This window comes from Salvia hispanica, unplaced genomic scaffold (assembly GCF_023119035.1).
Source record: "Salvia hispanica cultivar TCC Black 2014 unplaced genomic scaffold, UniMelb_Shisp_WGS_1.0 HiC_scaffold_925, whole genome shotgun sequence".
NCBI classification, from domain to species: domain Eukaryota; kingdom Viridiplantae; phylum Streptophyta; class Magnoliopsida; order Lamiales; family Lamiaceae; genus Salvia; species Salvia hispanica.
In genome coordinates this window covers 1-16702 of record NW_025952716.1, presented here as the reverse complement: position 1 = coordinate 16702, position 16702 = coordinate 1, and the positions used below count along the sequence as shown (strand labels likewise).

The following is a 16702-nucleotide window of genomic DNA, read 5'->3' as shown; positions in this document are numbered from 1 at the left end:
GGCATAATCGATTGCCGAGTGTATGGTGGTTCGAGTAATTCAACATTTTGGTACAATGAAAAGTTAATACTACTACTATCATAATTCAAAATATTGAGTGAAAAGTTAATACTAATACTATCATAATTCAAAATATTTAGTGAAAAAAGGTCATTAAACTTCATCATTAGATCACTTGGTAAAGCCCGTAAAGGTATGTTGCTGACTACTATCTTTAATTTTTTAAACACCTCTCATCATTATGGATAGGGATACATGAAATAAAATATAACAACTCCACAAAGAATAAATCAAATCGCTGAGAATAAATATAATTGGCTGAGAAAAAAAATAGCTTGCACAGGAAGAAGAAAGTAAGTTGTGGATAGGCCTGAAAATTTAATCCGCGGGTTTCGGGTATTCCCGATCCAGACCCAATACCCGACGGGTTTTGGGTACCCGAAATTATGGGTTCGGTTATGAGTTTGGGTAGTTAATGTTAGAATTTTTCGGGTTTTGGGTACCCGAAACCCGTATTAGGGTACCCGACCAATACCCGATTAAACCCGATTAATTATGCATTTGTGATAAATATTTTTATTTAGTACATCGCCTATGGCCCGTAGGGTAAATCTACGGTAATTTTATTTAATCACATGTAGATTTAATACTTCTTTACATTCGTATTCGGTTCATGTTGCATTATTTATGTTCTTACTTGTTATCTTTTGAGAATATTATATATTTAGTTAGTTATTCTTTCTCCATTTTATTTACATGTTCATTTAATGTCTTAAAAATTATTTTAATCTCTTTTATGTTTCAAATTATACCAAAAAGAAATTATTTTAAAATTAAATAGTGTCTATTTGTCTAATGTCTATGTCTATTTTATATAATATAGAATTATTGTCAATAAATAGTAAGTATTGTGTTATTTTTAATAATTTCTATTCTCATCACAATTTAATTTATATAAAAGAATAAATTTTAAATATAATAATTCCGGGTTTATGGGTACCCGATTAGTTGGGTTTGGGTATCCGCATCGGGTATGGCAAAACACATTCTTAGGTCCTTATACTTTAATCAAAATGTTCATTAGGTCCTCATACAATTTTTTCGTTTTAATAGGTCCTTATACCTTTAATCATAAATGTTCATTAGGTCCTCGTACAATTTTTTCGTTTTAATAGGTCCTTATACTTTGATTATAAATTTTATTAGGTCCTTATACAATTTTTTATTTTAAGATATTTTTTTACTTTTATATTAGATAATAGTTTATATTTAATTAATTAATTTTAATGAACCTTTTAATTTTATTATTTAACTTATCTTATGATTATAAATATTCAGGGAAACATATCTTTCAATATAAATATAAATAATCAATTGAAAATTCGGATAGTTATTCTAAAAAAAAACTTCGATTTTAATCTTCAATCATCACGGTTAATCTTTTTATTATTCTCTACAACTTATTGAGATTATTGGATAATAAGATGATATTATCTTTATAGACTATGCTAAGTTAAAAAATGTTATATTAAAAAGTTCATTAAGTTTAATTAAATTTAAATTATTATCCAAGATAAATGTAAAAAAGTCTCTAAAATAAAAGATTGTACAAGGACCTAATGAAAGTTATGATAAAAGTATAAGGACCTACTAAAACGAAAAATAGTTTTCATAATTAAATATTTATTACTCCCTCCGTCCCCCATTAGGAGTCACACTTCTATTTCTGCACTCGTTTTATAAAAATGGTAATAAATAGTTAAAGTGGAGAAATGGTAAAGTAAGAGAGAGAATAATGTAGATAAAGTTTTATCTACATTATTCTCTCTCTTACTTTACCATTTCTCCACTTTAACTATTTATTACCATTTTTATAAAACGAGTGCAGAAGTTAAGTACTATTTTAAATTTAGTAATAGTTGAAGGGATTACTATTTTAAAGTGGAGGGATTACTATTTTAAATTTAGTAATAGTTGAAGTTAAGTACTTCTATATAAGTTTTGATCAAATTTAACCGATAGAAAATTTAGTAATAGTTGAAGTTAAGTACTTCTATATAAGTTTTGATCAAATTTAACCGATAGAAAATTTTATGAAATTTCCTTTTATTTATTTTATTTTATTTTATAATATGCTGGTTGGAGTAACACGCCAGGTGATTTTTGTCGTCATTGGCGACACTTTTCCGTGCTTCGCGATTTTCACGTCATACTTATTTAATCAACTTTATAACAATGTTAATAACTGTATGACAGATATATAAAATTTTTAGTATTAAAAGTTAAATATTCCTCTCCGATTCCGATGTCAGTTCTCCTTAATCTTTATATTAGCTGTGATAGGTACATTTACAGATATGAGTATCTGTAAAGCCGATATACATTTTTTAATCATTTAGTTAAATTTACAAATAAAATATACTCCATAATAATATTTTAATCATATTTTTAAATTTACAAATAAAATATACTCCATAATCTAATATTTTATTTTTATACGTATAATTTATAAAAGATAATAATGTAAATAAGGGAGACTCACGAAAATAGTACCATACGGAGAACAACTACTATGTAACCTTTCTTTGGATGAAAAATGTATGCTAATCCAATTTAATTTCACAATCGCGTGTCATTCCCAATAATTTGAACAACTTTGATTAATTCAAACAATTTAGCAAAATCGGATAACCTCAACATAGAGTGAAACTGTGCATGATAGTGATAGCTAGCATACTTTTGAAATTTTCAATTGATCATCATATCTCCCAACTTTCTTTGTCTTGAAGTATTCGTGTATAAGGATAAGATAAATGAAGCCATATTATTTTATTATACCTGATAAATGATCATGGTCGTTGTGTGATAGGAGTATATACACTGGCGGACACACATGAGTTCCAATATTTTTTTTTTTACTTTTTTGGTTATAAAATCTTATAATTTTATTAATAATTTATGTGAATTAATGTGTAAAAGCCCCTACCAAAATAGAAAAGTATAAGAAAATTATTATCTCATACAAAATTTGAATATATAGCCCCTACCCTAATAAATTCATGCGTCCGCCACTGAGTATATAATTAGTATTAAACCAAAAGTGCGATATGAGAAGCTATTATTATGGACGTACTTGCTGACTCTGTTATGTGTTAATAATTTTTGTTTTTTAATATCTCAGGGTTTTGAGAAATTAATATAGTATGATAGGAATATTTTGTAATATTTTATTAAATATTTCAAAATAATACGTATATTAAATAATGGAGTTGCCTAAATTCGTTGTGCGATTATGATCACCATGAAATTGACCCACTTGCAGCTTATTGTAGTACTATCAATTTGTTGTTTTTGCATCTCTTTTGGAAAAACTAATACCCCCTTAAAAAGGATATATATTACCTTTCCGTTAGTCCGTTTTTATATCATTAAAAACTCTATTATTTTGGTTAATGCTATTATTGGTTGTGGATGTAGTAGATGATTACCCTGACGTTAATATTGAGGAAACATTTAGATAAAGTTATATTCGAATCTATTTCAAAAGATTCTCATATCTATCAAGAGTGTGAAGCAAGATTGGAAATCAAGCAAACGGTGGTGAGATTTTTTACTACCAAAACTTGAACACCATGCCAAAAAAGTTTGCAATTCCCACAACATAACATAAAATGAAGGCATAAGCAAACAAGATAGCTACAGCTGAGATCGATGAAGCTGATAGAAGTTCACCAATCCTGTAAGAACATTAGCCTGCACACATTCAGAAAACTGGTGGCCAGTCGCTCGATCGAGACATGATTCATCATATGTATGCAAACAGCAAACATGAGCAAGGGTGGGTGCTACTATCTCTCTAACCAGTAGAAACGATGCCAACATATTTCGACTAAAAGCTTCTTCCATGGCTGAACTCTTGCATCCCGGAACACAGTCGAACATCATTACAATGCCTAACACCTGGGAGAGAGTGATATGTAGTTATTGCTTGATTGGAAGCAGCAAACAGCATAGAAAGTACAGGGTTTGTTCACACTTGCAAAATTATGCAGAGAAAAGAAGACAGTTTTCATTACTGATATCAATTTAGTAACATCAATGTACTACAATATAAAGAAATTAGAATACAAATTTATGCATGATTAAAATAATTTAACAGGATCATCTTTTTCATGAATCAAAAATACGAAAAAGTTACCTGAAGGTTGATAGCCAAGATAAGAGATACATATGCCATGTTGCACTGCACAGAAATCTCGAAGTCATTATCTTCTAGGATGATACAATGATACACATTAGTTATATTACAAGTGCAAGAGTGACATTTCAGAGTGATAATTACCATTCGGCAAGATGTTGCTTCAACATACCAGTCAAGAAGCAAAGTTAGTGACCTGTAACAAGACAAGAAGGAAACCATATGACTTGGTATATTGTTCAATTAAACAATAAAGAAGTAACTGCTGGGACCAAAACACAGTCCCCTTACCAGAAAAACATGCAAAGAACCCAAACTCTAGTTCTCATCCAAGTCTTGGTTTTCAATATAGCATCAGCATTGTCTCCAAAGAAGGCATAGCTTCCAATTCTGACACCAATAAGATACATACCCCAATATCCTGAAACCAAGAACAAACCAATGGCATAAAGTTCAAATTTCATATCATTTATGGGAGAATGTTTATGTTCACAATATTTCCGAGGAGAAATGTATAAAGAAGAAACAGAGAAGGACAAGCAATGAGAAATACCCAAACTACAAGGAGATCCTCACCAAATATGCTAAAAATCCCTTCCTTGTTTTGGCTAAAGATGTCACTTTTCCTGTCTTTAGAAAGAAGATATAAATTCAGCCCACGCAATAGTAAGGCTTGATAACCTGATATCACATACAGTCCACACATGTTAAACGAAACAAGTTATATGATTTATATAACTGTTATAGCTAAGGACCTCAGCTAGAATAGATTGGAAATTGGAAATTGGAAATTGGGCAGTACCTATTAGGATTAATGAACCTAGAATACCACAGTATTTAGGATGAACATTAACGATTAATGTGAGGATAGCCATAGCAGCTAGAGTGAAAAAGAAGTTCCAATGGACACCATATTCACCAACGTGAACCTATACGAAACAAACACAAGCTAAAATGAAGGAAAACATGCAAACACAATCATTTTAGGCGCGTGAGCTTAGAAAATTCAGAGGATGATCATCAAACGCAGAAGGGTAAATAAGTTGAAAATCCCATATTACTGTACCTGGTAATTCACACTTGAAGTAGAGACAAGTCGAGCAAAACCCAAAATAATCAATGGACTAGTTGAACGAAGGCCAGTACTCAGTGTCCTAGATTGGCACAAATGAACTAGAAATTAAGAGTACCCGATCAATTATAATAGGTTAACAACACATAAAAAAGATATTATACGAAAATGCTGCAGAACTGGCAACTAAAATCTAACTCAACAGCCATTGAATAATACAAGAAACTAAGAATACCTTGGTATTTGTCAATAAATAAATGCAACTGCAACTTTAAGAAACTAAGCTAATTGGGACCAGAACCAAGTCATTCTGGTCTCCAGGACTGCCGCGAGGATATAGAAAGCAATCAAGCACACATGTGGAAAAGAACTTTAGTTTCTTACATATTTGCGATGCCACGTGCCTGTCGTGAAACCAAGGCATTTGCTACTACAAATGCGCCAACCCCAAGATCCATCTAACATGCAAATGGAATATCAGACTTTATCCCCAAACTAATAGAAGCTCAAAGTTGGACAAAAGAGTGAAAGCTATTGCAGACGGTGATACAAACAAACACGCAAAATGAGGACTTATGCCAAAGTAAGCACATAATTCTAACCAATCCAGTCCCATATGTCTCTGTTTTCGCGTATCTTCTGGGAAATATCTTGAAATCAACAGCCAAAATAGAGAAGCATGTAACAAGCATCTGAAGTAAATCATCCTTGTTAAAACAGTAGAGAAAACCGATGTACTATTTGATTAACAAAAGTTTGACCGTGTACCGTAGAGATTCTGTAAGATGTGATATCTTCCCTAATAGAATCTACACCACCTTCCTGCAAGAATGAAGGTCGATTTGTTCTAAAGATTAAATTAATTCCAAAAACATGAGAAATGCAAAATCTAGTGAAGTACTATTAGAACCACTAAAATTCACAAGAATCTTTAATACTATCATTATAAAACAATCCCTAACAGAAATCTTCACAATTTTACCTATCAAATGTTTTCAGGCAAAACAGCAGCAAAAGCATCAAGACTGTGCTCCAATAAGTCCATTCTGCCAAAACCTGTCATCAGATATAAAATATAAGGCATAGCAATGCAGAGATAATCAATAAGCAAGACTGCAACATAAGCTTTGAAACTCTTTCCACCACCAGCAACGTTATCATCTTTCTTAGGATGGCCTAATTTTACCCAAAAAATTAAACTAAAGTCATCATGTGAAATGAACAAAACAACAAAGAGAATTCACAACTGCGAACATTCAAAAACTATGCAATTACCATTACTGATCCAGTTGAATCCGATGCAACGTCTAATAAGAACCAAAATCTGAAGAGAACGAAAACAATTATGAGCTCACGACGCAAACAATAAAACCGAGAACACTGCATAGCTAAATACTAACCGAAAGATTTGTGATCAGAAAGAAAATTTCAAGCTTCGAAGACCCCGTTAAGTGACTCGCGAATCTGTAACAAGGAGTAATGATTTTTGACGATAAATCTCATAAAATTTTCAAATTAGCACGGCAAATTTGAAAGGAGGTGAAAGTAAAGATCAAGTTTTCGACTGTAATCACAGTTCTTTAAGGTGCCTATTGGGATTGAAGGACTCCATTGATGGAGCTTGACTAATGAGAATTGCTGTAGAAGAAGAGCAACAGAAAAATGATTTTGGGCTTAAGATTTTGGGTCATGGAGTATAAAATACGGGCTGATGTATGATATAAACATCACTGAAAAAGCCCAATATCGATGATCAATGGTGTATATTTTTTTGATAGTGTATAAATGTCTAGTTTGGCCAGTTTTTGGTTAGTTCCATAATTTTATATTATAATTTTGTTATTCTTTTTTAATTGTATCACGACAATAAATTATGGTGTATTACGTGACTGACTTTATTGATGTGATGCATACACGTGTAAAAATTAAAAACATAGCTAACTAGGTCTATTAAATGACGTTGTTTAAGTAACTGAATATTTTATCTACATAGTATTTTTTGTTTGCAACAAGGGAGGATCTACTTAGAGAGGATAAGGGGCAATTGCCCCTGCTAAATGAAATATATTTTATTTATACTAATTTGTTATTCAATTTTTAAATTTTTTAGTTTATTTCAGTAAATTTTGAAATTACACTTGATGAAGAAACATACTCCTACTAGTATTTGAATTCTTTCGTGCAAGGAAATTCGTGTGACCAGACCCCCACAATAAATAAAACAGTAGGAGTATGATCTACTCAGGGCATCCACCGCGATTCACAAAACCGTCTCTATCTCATCTTGGAGAGACGAAACGGATAAGAGACGCCGCTGTGGGATGCATCCCATCCCCATCCCGTCTCTATCTCGTCCCACGTCTCTTAGTGAAGGGGCTCCCGGCGAGACGAGACGCCACGCGGTTGGGCGACGTGGCGAGCTCCGGTTCGTGCGTGACGCCCACTCGTCGTCCCGCAAGTGGGCGTTTTTTTTTAAATCAGAGAAAAATTCAAAAAAATAAAAAATATATATAAAAAAAATTTCAAAAATTATACTAGCCGTTTATAGCCGTTTTTTACAAATTTTTAATTTTTTTTAAATTTTTTTTAAGCCCCAAATCACTTCTATAAATACCAAATCATTCCCACAAATTATCCACCATAAAAAACTCTCTATTCTCACTCAAACACACTACATTCTTCATCTCAAAACATTTTTCTTCTCCCAAATTTAATCAATTCATGGATCCATTTGAGCTAATGCGTCAACTAATGGAACAATCGCTAGAAGAAGATCGACGTAGGGAGGAGGAGGAAGCCGCGGCGCGTCAAAAGCGAACCCGGAAATACATCCATCGTGACAGGGAGCAAGCCGCCGCAAGGTTGGTACGCGATTACTTCTCTAACAACCCGAGATGGGATGATACCTACTTCCGTCGCCGTTTCCGTATGTCACGCCCGCTATTTTTGCATATCGCAAATACATTGGCGGCCCGGGAAGAGTACTTCCAAGAAGGTTTCGACGCTACTGGCCGTCCCAGTCACACGACGCTCCAGAAATGTACTGCAGCAATCCGTCAGCTTGCTACTGGACAAACGGCGGATTTGTTCGACGAATACCTACACGTCGGAGAAACCACTGGGAGACTTTGTTTGATGGAATTCTGCAAAGGCGTCCGGGCAGCCTTCACCGACGAATTTCTGAAGAAGCCAAACACCGCGGATTGTCAGTTTCTGCTCCAACTTCACGAACAAGCACACGGGTTTCCCGGGATGCTCGGGAGCGTCGATTGCATGCATTGGCAATGGAAGAATTGCCCAACGGCGTTGAGAGGGTCATACACGAGCGGCCACAAAGGCACCCACCCCACCGTTATACTCGAGGCCGTCGCCGACTACCGGCTATGGATTTGGCATGCGTATTTCGGGGTCCCCGGCTCGAACAACGACATCAACGTGCTCAACCACTCCGACCTCTTCACCGAAGTTCTGAATGGTAAAGCGCCGGCCATCAACTTCGTCGCTAACAACCGCCAGTATAAAATGGGGTACTATCTTGCCGACGGCATCTATCCGAAGTGGCCAACCTTCGTGAAGACGTTCAACAGGCCTGCGAACGAAAAACAGGCTCTTTTTGCGCAGAAGCAAGAGGCTGCTCGCAAGGATGTGGAGAGAGCGTTCGGGGTTCTCCAAGCTCGATGGAACATTATCAAAGCCCCGGCTCGTACGTGGTTTATAGATAATATGGTCGACATCATGTATACGTGCATAATCTTGCACAACATGATTGTTGCCGACGAAGGACCTCAGGCGGGAAATTGGTTCGACCCTGAGACCGCGGGAAGCTCTACCGCAAGTAGTCCGCCTCGCAGTGGATTGCATCCGTCTTTGGAAGAGCGGATGTGTATTCGGGCTAGGACACGTGATTCTACCGCCCACGGCCAACTCCAGGAGGATCTAATGGAGCACATTTGGGCAAAATTTGGCAACGAGTAGACGCAAATGATCTTCATTAGACAACTCTTTGCCTCCATTTTTTTTAATGGTGTGTATTTTTATTTTTTTAGGATTTTAATTATGTGTGTTTTTATTTTTTTAGGATTTTAATTATGTATTTTTTTATTTTTAGGATTTTAAATTGTAATTTTATTTTATTTAATGAAGTGTGTTTTTTATTAATTGGATTTGTTGAAAATAAAAATGAAAAATGAAATTGAATGAATAGTTAAGAGATGAGATGGTTAAGAGATGGATTGATGTGGGTGCTATCTCTTAGTTAAGAGATGGAGTGAAAAGTACAGTGGGGCCCATGAATAGTGAAGAGATGAGACGGTTCTCCGGACAATGTTTCAGGTTTGTTTGTTTATGTTTTTCTTTTCGTTTCTCGATTTTTCTTTAAAAATTTAGTATAGTATGTAGGAGTATTTTTTTTGTTAATCAAGAATTTTGTTCAGTTGGTTGTTGAAAATATAACTTCTTTTAGAGGCTTGGATTAATGTATTTTCTATTTGGTTTCTTCGGTATTCAATTTATTGTTGAATTCGATATGATGTAGCTTGTATAGTTAACATATCTGTAACTCAATTTGCAGAATTACCAACAACAAAAAAACATGAATAAAACTGTGATGTAAAAATCTAGAGGTGTTTGGTTTCAACCTCTAGATTGATTATCAAGAATTTGTACTCATTTAGTTAATCGTTTATCAAGAATTTTGTTCAGTTGGTACCATATATGATCACTAAAAGTTCTTTCTTGATGCAGTAACATATGGTTAAGTGATCCAACTTTGTCACTGCAATGCTGAATTATTGAGTTTGCTAGTCTTTACTTTCACGAATTGACACGAGACTTATATGTATTGCGCGCTACCAAACAGGTTAGGCCAAGTCAGACTGAGCTAGAATGTCGACACACTATTAGGTCTCACGGGAGGAAACTTGCTGGAGACCACAAGCACGACTGGCTGATTTTGTTGCTACTCGTGGTCATAGAGATCATTCTGAATGTCATCAACCCATTCTATAGGTTCGTTGGAGAAGGCATGATGGAAGATCTCAAGTATCCGATGAAGGAAAACACTGTCCCCGTTTGGGCAGTTCCTGTGAGTAGAAACATCTTAGTAGTTTGTTTAAGGTTACCACCATAAGCTAACATTGTTTCAAATCATGTTGTGTATATCTTGTGGTGAATTAGCTGTATGCAGTTTTGCTGCCTATGACCGTGTTCTTTCTCTACTACCTTCGGAGAAATGATGTGTATGATCTTCACCATAGCGTGCTAGGTATAGTTATTTTGACCTTTTGGGACTAGTAAAGTTTAGGCTTCCCGTTTTTTGGTTCAATGAAGAAAACCTAGTGATGTAACTGCATTACTGCAGGGCTGCTCTTCTCTGTATTGATAACGGGAGTTCTCACTGATGCCATAAAAGATGCAGTTGGCAGGCCCCGACCGGACTTTTTCTGGCGCTGTTTTCCTGATGGACGTGATGTATGTCGTCTTAATATCTGAATTATTGAGTTTATATATGAGTTTGGAGTGTTGTTTTTTGGTTTGAAAACCAATACATAGGCATTATGTTCGACTCCACAGTGACACGATCGTTATTTGCTAAAACAAAAGGGCTCATGTTTTGGACAGAGATGAACATACTATCTTATCTTGTAGTATTATCTTCTCTTCGACAGGAGTATGATCGTTGGGGCAATGTGGTGTGCCATGGAAAACCGGGTGACATAAAAGAAGGGCACAAGAGTTTCCCGAGCGGTCATACTTCATGTAAGAACCCCTTCCTCTACTCAAAACAAACATAAAAAGGAAGACACGCGCGTGTTATGGTCTAGATCAAAGCTCATGGTCTTCATTATTCTACGATATTTTGCAGGGTCGTTTGCAGGTCTAGGCTTTCTGGCCTTGTATATGTCAGCAAAAATCAAATGCTTTGATCGCAGAGGGCACGTTGCAAAACTGTGCATCATCTTCCTCCCTATCCTCGCTGCTTGTCTTGTTGGGGTTTCTCGTGTGGACGACTACTGGCATCACTGGCAAGACGTGTTTGCTGGCGGCATCCTAGGTACGTTTGTTCCAACTGTTTGAAAATTCACTACACGACTACAAATGCTGCTCACATTTTCAGATTTTCTTCACAACTGTTGTTAATTGTAGGTCTTGTAGTTGCTACCTTTTGCTACCTGCAGTTTTTCCCACCTCCATACCAGAATGAAGGTACACTTCTCATCATGTGGTGAAACACAAAAATGTATGTGTGTTGGCCTAGCAGTAGAGTGGTTAATGCCTCTGTTGAGTCTCTAAATTTAACATTACCAAAAAAGAAAAACACGGTATGTAACGTGGGATTTTGCTAGGATGGGGTCCTTATGCTTATTTCCGCGCTGTGGAGGACCTTCGTTCCAACTCTCTTCCGCCAGATGTGATGACCATGCTAGGAACGAACCAGCAACGAGTAGCAACGAGTGTCGTTGGTTCCAATCTTGACTCAGTCTTTGATGCCATGGAGACAGGAAGAAAGTAACACTACTTGTTCAAGTCTTGTGGCATTTTATCAAATTTCTTTTTATTTGTTTTACCCTTTCTTTTTGTGTAAATCATCTTAACCAAAAGCGTAATTATCATCAACCTGTTATCGACGGTTTACCTATGCACTTTTGTTCGAGTGAAAGAATAGGGCTTCAAACACACGAGCTCGACTCGAACCAAAGCTATTAAGTTTTGTGTCCGGTTTGAGCTCGATTCATGGATGACTACTTCCAGCGTTATTAAGCTGGTTTGTGGCTCGATCAAGCTGCGAATGACTCGTTTAGTGACTCAACCAATTTTAAAAGGAATTAAAGGAAATAAGGCGTGATATGTAAATCCAATCGTGATAATGATGGTGCTCATTTTTGAGTGAATATGGCAATTTACACAAAGAAAATTACATTTTTTTCCTAAATTAATTAATTTTTTTTGCCAATTATCCAAGTAAGCTCATTGAGTAAACACAAATATGACTCTAAGTTGGTGTGGAGTCAAATAAAACTGCCGATTGAGGTGGGTGACGACAGTTGAAAGTATTGAACTATTTTCGGAAATAGAATGAGTGACATCTCGTATTATAATTAATTTCCATTACAAATTAAAATAAACCTAATTTAAATGTAACAAAGTATAGCGAAAAACTATCCTATTTGAAATTTCAAAACTAATGTTTTTTCATTATTTTTAAAAGGGGTATATTGATTCCTAAAATCATAAACTTTGAATAAAATTTGGTATATTAAGAGTAAAGGCCAAAACTGGTCCTGAACATATGCCCATTTTATGATTTTGGTCCTACACTTTATCTTCTAAATTTTGCATCCTGAACATTTCAACTCGAATCACAATTGGTCCTACACTAACAATTCCGTCAATTTTTAAACGGTTTTAACTCGATTTTGATGGTTTTAACAGTCCCATTCGGGTTAAAACCGTTTAAAAATAGGTCAAAATCGGATTAAAACCGTTTAAAAATTGACTGAACTGTTAGTGTAGGACCAATTGTGATACGAGTTGAAATGTTCAGGATGCAAAAATTCAAAAGATAAAGTGTAGGACCAAAATCATAAAAGGGACATATATTTATGACCAGTTTTGGCATTTACTCTATATTTAACAATATAAATTTAATTGCACAAAATTATGAATCCTCCTATAAAACATACTAAATACTCCAAGTTTATATAGACCAAAATAGAGTACTAACTTTTCTAATGTAATAATAATATTATTATATTGTACCATCTCCATCTTAAGAAAGACGAATCATTTTTTAAGGGGCATGATTTTAGAGAGTGTTGTTCTGTGTTTGAAGTGGAAAGTGAATAAAATAGGAGGATAAATGTGTTTTGATTTTAAGAAAGAGTCATCTTTATTAGGATGGTTTAAATAAAAATAGTACTCCCTCCGTTCCACAGCAATAGAGACATTTTATTTTGCGCACTCATTTTGAAAAAATAATTATAAATAGTTAAAGTGGAGAAAAATTAAAGTAAGAGAGAGAATATTGTAGATAAGACACTTCTTTACATTATCTATCTTTTACTTTACTCTCTCTCCACTTTAACTATTTAATATCATTTTTTAAAAACGAGTGGAGAAAATGAAATGCCTCTATTACTGTGGAACGGTGAGTAGTAGTATTTTTTTTCATAACATATTCTAAAATTAATTTATCTATGATTTATACAATTATAAATGTTTTATATGTTTATTTTTTTTATATACGAATATATGATGTATCTCATTCGAATTATGAGAAAATCTGTGTCTATGTTATGATAAGTTTTATTTCTGAAAATTGATAATACATCATGGTTTTAATCTGTGTGTGTACGCCTATGATGCGGATGATCTATATCACACTTTTTTAAGTTGCCTAATAAATTTATAATAATATCTATTGTTACATCTAAAATATATTAATAGATCTTTAATCTATTGTGACATGTTGTACTAGGTGTTTTACCCATTGTGACACTTTATTTATTCTGGGAGACTTCCAAGTATTTGATACACGTCGTAGTATTATTTTGTAAATCCTTTTAATTAAATGCAAATATGAGATTTTTTGGATCTGAAATGTTATGTTAAAACATCTAAAATATTTGATACATATATTGATTATTGAACATAATACTATGACCAAAAAATTGAAACAAATATGGTGCAAAATATGAAATTTTACATGAAAAATGATAAAAAAAAAAATATTAAATAAGACTATTGATTTCTAAAATCATAAATTTTAGCCGAATTTAATACTCCTATGTTTTACTACTGATTCAAAATTAGGTTCAAAGTTTAAGCGTTTGGCTTCGTGAATTTTCTTCGAGTTTAAACAACCATTATTCTGTCAAAAGTCAGAATATCTGGACTGCATTGGACTGGGGTTGCTTTCTTTATTTGACTGAAGAATATTTGCAATCAACAATCTCTCTCTGAATTCGAAATTTGGAATTTCGCAAAATTGATATAGATTGGGTGCTCAGCGTATTTCTTATTGGTCTCTCTCGAGCGTGCATTCATATAGTGCCGCTCTTCTCAGGTGAATTATGTTTCACTGTTGCTTTTGTATTAAAATCTTCAAATACGGTTGTTTTATTTATTTTTGAATAATAACTTGTTGGAGTTAATTGAATATTTGTTGGAATCAATTGTCATTCATCAGCTCCCAGTGAGATTTGTGAGTGTTGCTTCTTCTGTACAGAGTATTTTTTTGGTTGCTGCAAACTGCAAACGTGATTCTGAATAAAATTTTGCTCAGTTTTGTTATTCTTATGCTTGGAGAGCAAAGACGAACTTACGAATTCCTCCGATGTAAAAATGCAGTAATGAAATTTTGGCACAGTTTATTGTTTTTGTGTTTGATAGCAAAAGAGAACTCTATGAATCGAAATACCGACGTTAGAAATTCACAAACGGAATTTTTCAGGAACATCAGAAATTCAAAAATGAAATCTCAGTTGGAAGATAGGAGTTAGCGACTAAAGTGTTGTTGTGCTGCAGGAATTGAACTGAGTATATAGTTACCTTGTTCAGATACTTGTAAATGTAAATATAATTTGATTTCCGCATTTTCACCTGCATGAACTAGTGTTTATGTGATTGTTAACTATATGTGCTTCTCAAATGATAACAGAGGAATTTATTTTTCGGCAACCTCTAAAGTTTTGGTTTTAGAGTCTGAATCATTCACTACAATTTTTGTACTATTTTGAATTTGTTCTAGGCTGTGAAGATGCCGGAGATTCAGTTGGGTGCTCACACATTAAGATCTCATGGTGCTCAAGTAGCCAGGTTTCACATGCATGATTGGTTTATACTTTTTCTGCTTGTGGCGATCGACATCAGCCTGAATGTCATCGAACCATTTCACCGGTTTGTTGGTCAAGATATGATGACTCACCTCAAGTATCCGTTGAAAGATAACACCGTTCCCATTTGGGCTGTTCCGGTATGCAGTGTCTTCAAATCGGTGTATTACTGCATATAAATTGAGATACCTTCAGACAGATAACTATTTCCTCTAATAAAAATATGTGACAGATAATTGCAGTAATATTGCCTCTCCTTGTCATTCTTGTCTTCTACTTCATTCGACACAATGTCTATGATTTACACCATGCTCTGCTGGGTATGGCTCTCATTTTCTCGCCTGCCCTTTTTCTTTTCCTCTGCCAATCGCATTGATCAAAAGCTTAGAATTGATGTGATATTATTTGTGTGCATCCACTTTCAGGACTGCTTTTTTCTGTACTTATTACTGGTGTTCTCACTGATGCAATTAAAGATGCTGTTGGCCGACCTCGACCAGACTTCTACTGGCGCTGCTTCCCTGATGGTAAACCGGTAAGTCCTGTTGGTATGCTGCGATTTTAGACCCGGAACAACTTATACTGCATATGCAGCCACTAGCATTCAGTAACTGTACTTCACTTTGGTGGATAGTTTTTTCATAATGTGACAGGGAATGTCCAGTGCACTGGATCAAAGAGTGTCATAAAAGAAGGTCATAAAAGTTTTCCCAGTGGACATACTTCATGTGAGTGATTCCTTGTGACACCTGATACTCCTATTGCAAGAAATCAGTCTCTTAGTCTCATATGCTGTCGCTGCTATATACGTATACTAATCAGTGAAACCTAATATTTCCGTATAATGCTGTTACACGAGCTTTGTTGTCTTAACCAAAGACTGGGTTGGTTATTGTTCTTAGGGTCCTTTGCTGGGCTTGGCTTCCTGGCCTGGTATTTGTCTGGTAAAATTAAAGTGTTTGATCGCAGAGGCCACGTAGCAAAGCTCTGTCTCGTCTTTTTTCCATTACTCTTGGCAGCATTAGTAGGAGTTTCGAGAGTTGATGATTATTGGCATCACTGGCAGGATGTCTTTGCTGGAGGTCTACTAGGTATTTCATAAACAATATGGGGTATCCTCGGTTTCAGTTACGTGGTTTAGGTCTATACTTTCTTTTACTAATAATCTGTGGTTGCTCAACATGTAGGGTTGACAGTTGCTTCATTTTGTTACTTGCAATTTTTTCCTCCACCATATGACATAGACGGTACTCTTCTCCACACTTATTTTCTGTCCGTGATTGCCAGAGTTCGAAAGAAATTTTATTTTCTGTTTCAAGTTAATATCTTGGGAATGGTTGATAGCTATCAATGAATTAATGTTGTTAGAGATGTGATAAAGTTAAGCATCAGTGGCTGTGAAGTTATACAATATTAGGGCCCACATCATTTGCCTACCCATCTTTATATGTTCTATCTTCCCTCATAAACTCAATTTGCCATTTCATGGAAGGAGACTAGGAGTATTTATTTGTATGTTTTGATCACAGAATTTTCCGAAATCAAACCTTAAGGATAGAGGTTAAAACGATATGCTTGTAAATTCTTGTTTGTGATGAT

The 16702-nt window shown here is 34.8% G+C and overlaps 3 protein-coding genes and 1 pseudogene across 4 annotated transcripts; 3 read left to right on the top strand and 1 right to left on the bottom strand.

Moving 5' to 3' along the window:
• Positions 1 to 3579: 3579 nt before the first annotated feature.
• LOC125200351 lies at positions 3580 to 6917 on the bottom strand (annotated as a pseudogene).
• A 1104-nt stretch (positions 6918 to 8021) lies between these two features.
• Positions 8022 to 9082, top strand: LOC125200352. Its single transcript, XM_048098010.1, has 2 exons — positions 8022 to 8584; positions 9052 to 9082. The coding sequence occupies exons 1-2, from the start codon at positions 8022 to 8024 to the stop codon at positions 9080 to 9082; spliced, it is 594 nt and encodes a 197-aa protein (XP_047953967.1).
• A 507-nt stretch (positions 9083 to 9589) lies between these two features.
• On the top strand, positions 9590 to 11907 carry LOC125200350 (putative lipid phosphate phosphatase 3, chloroplastic). Of its 2 annotated transcripts, none has more exons than XM_048098008.1 (8): positions 9590 to 9602; positions 10129 to 10353; positions 10446 to 10533; positions 10630 to 10739; positions 10937 to 11027; positions 11134 to 11322; positions 11415 to 11474; positions 11615 to 11907. In XM_048098008.1, the coding sequence occupies exons 1-8, from the start codon at positions 9594 to 9596 to the stop codon at positions 11779 to 11781; spliced, it is 939 nt and encodes a 312-aa protein (XP_047953965.1). In that variant the 5' UTR covers positions 9590 to 9593; the 3' UTR covers positions 11782 to 11907. The 2 variants fall into 2 exon arrangements, with proteins under 2 accessions (XP_047953965.1, XP_047953966.1); XM_048098009.1 differs by having other exon boundaries at positions 11415 to 11508; positions 11615 to 11835.
• A 2296-nt stretch (positions 11908 to 14203) lies between these two features.
• Positions 14204 to 16678, top strand: LOC125200353 (lipid phosphate phosphatase 2-like). The gene is made up of 7 exons (XM_048098011.1): positions 14204 to 14334; positions 15019 to 15243; positions 15336 to 15423; positions 15529 to 15638; positions 15738 to 15831; positions 16006 to 16194; positions 16291 to 16678. Exons 2-7 carry the CDS (start codon positions 15028 to 15030, stop codon positions 16455 to 16457), a joined length of 864 nt encoding a protein of 287 aa, XP_047953968.1. The 5' UTR covers positions 14204 to 14334; positions 15019 to 15027; the 3' UTR covers positions 16458 to 16678.
• The last annotated feature ends 24 nt before the right edge of the window (positions 16679 to 16702 follow it).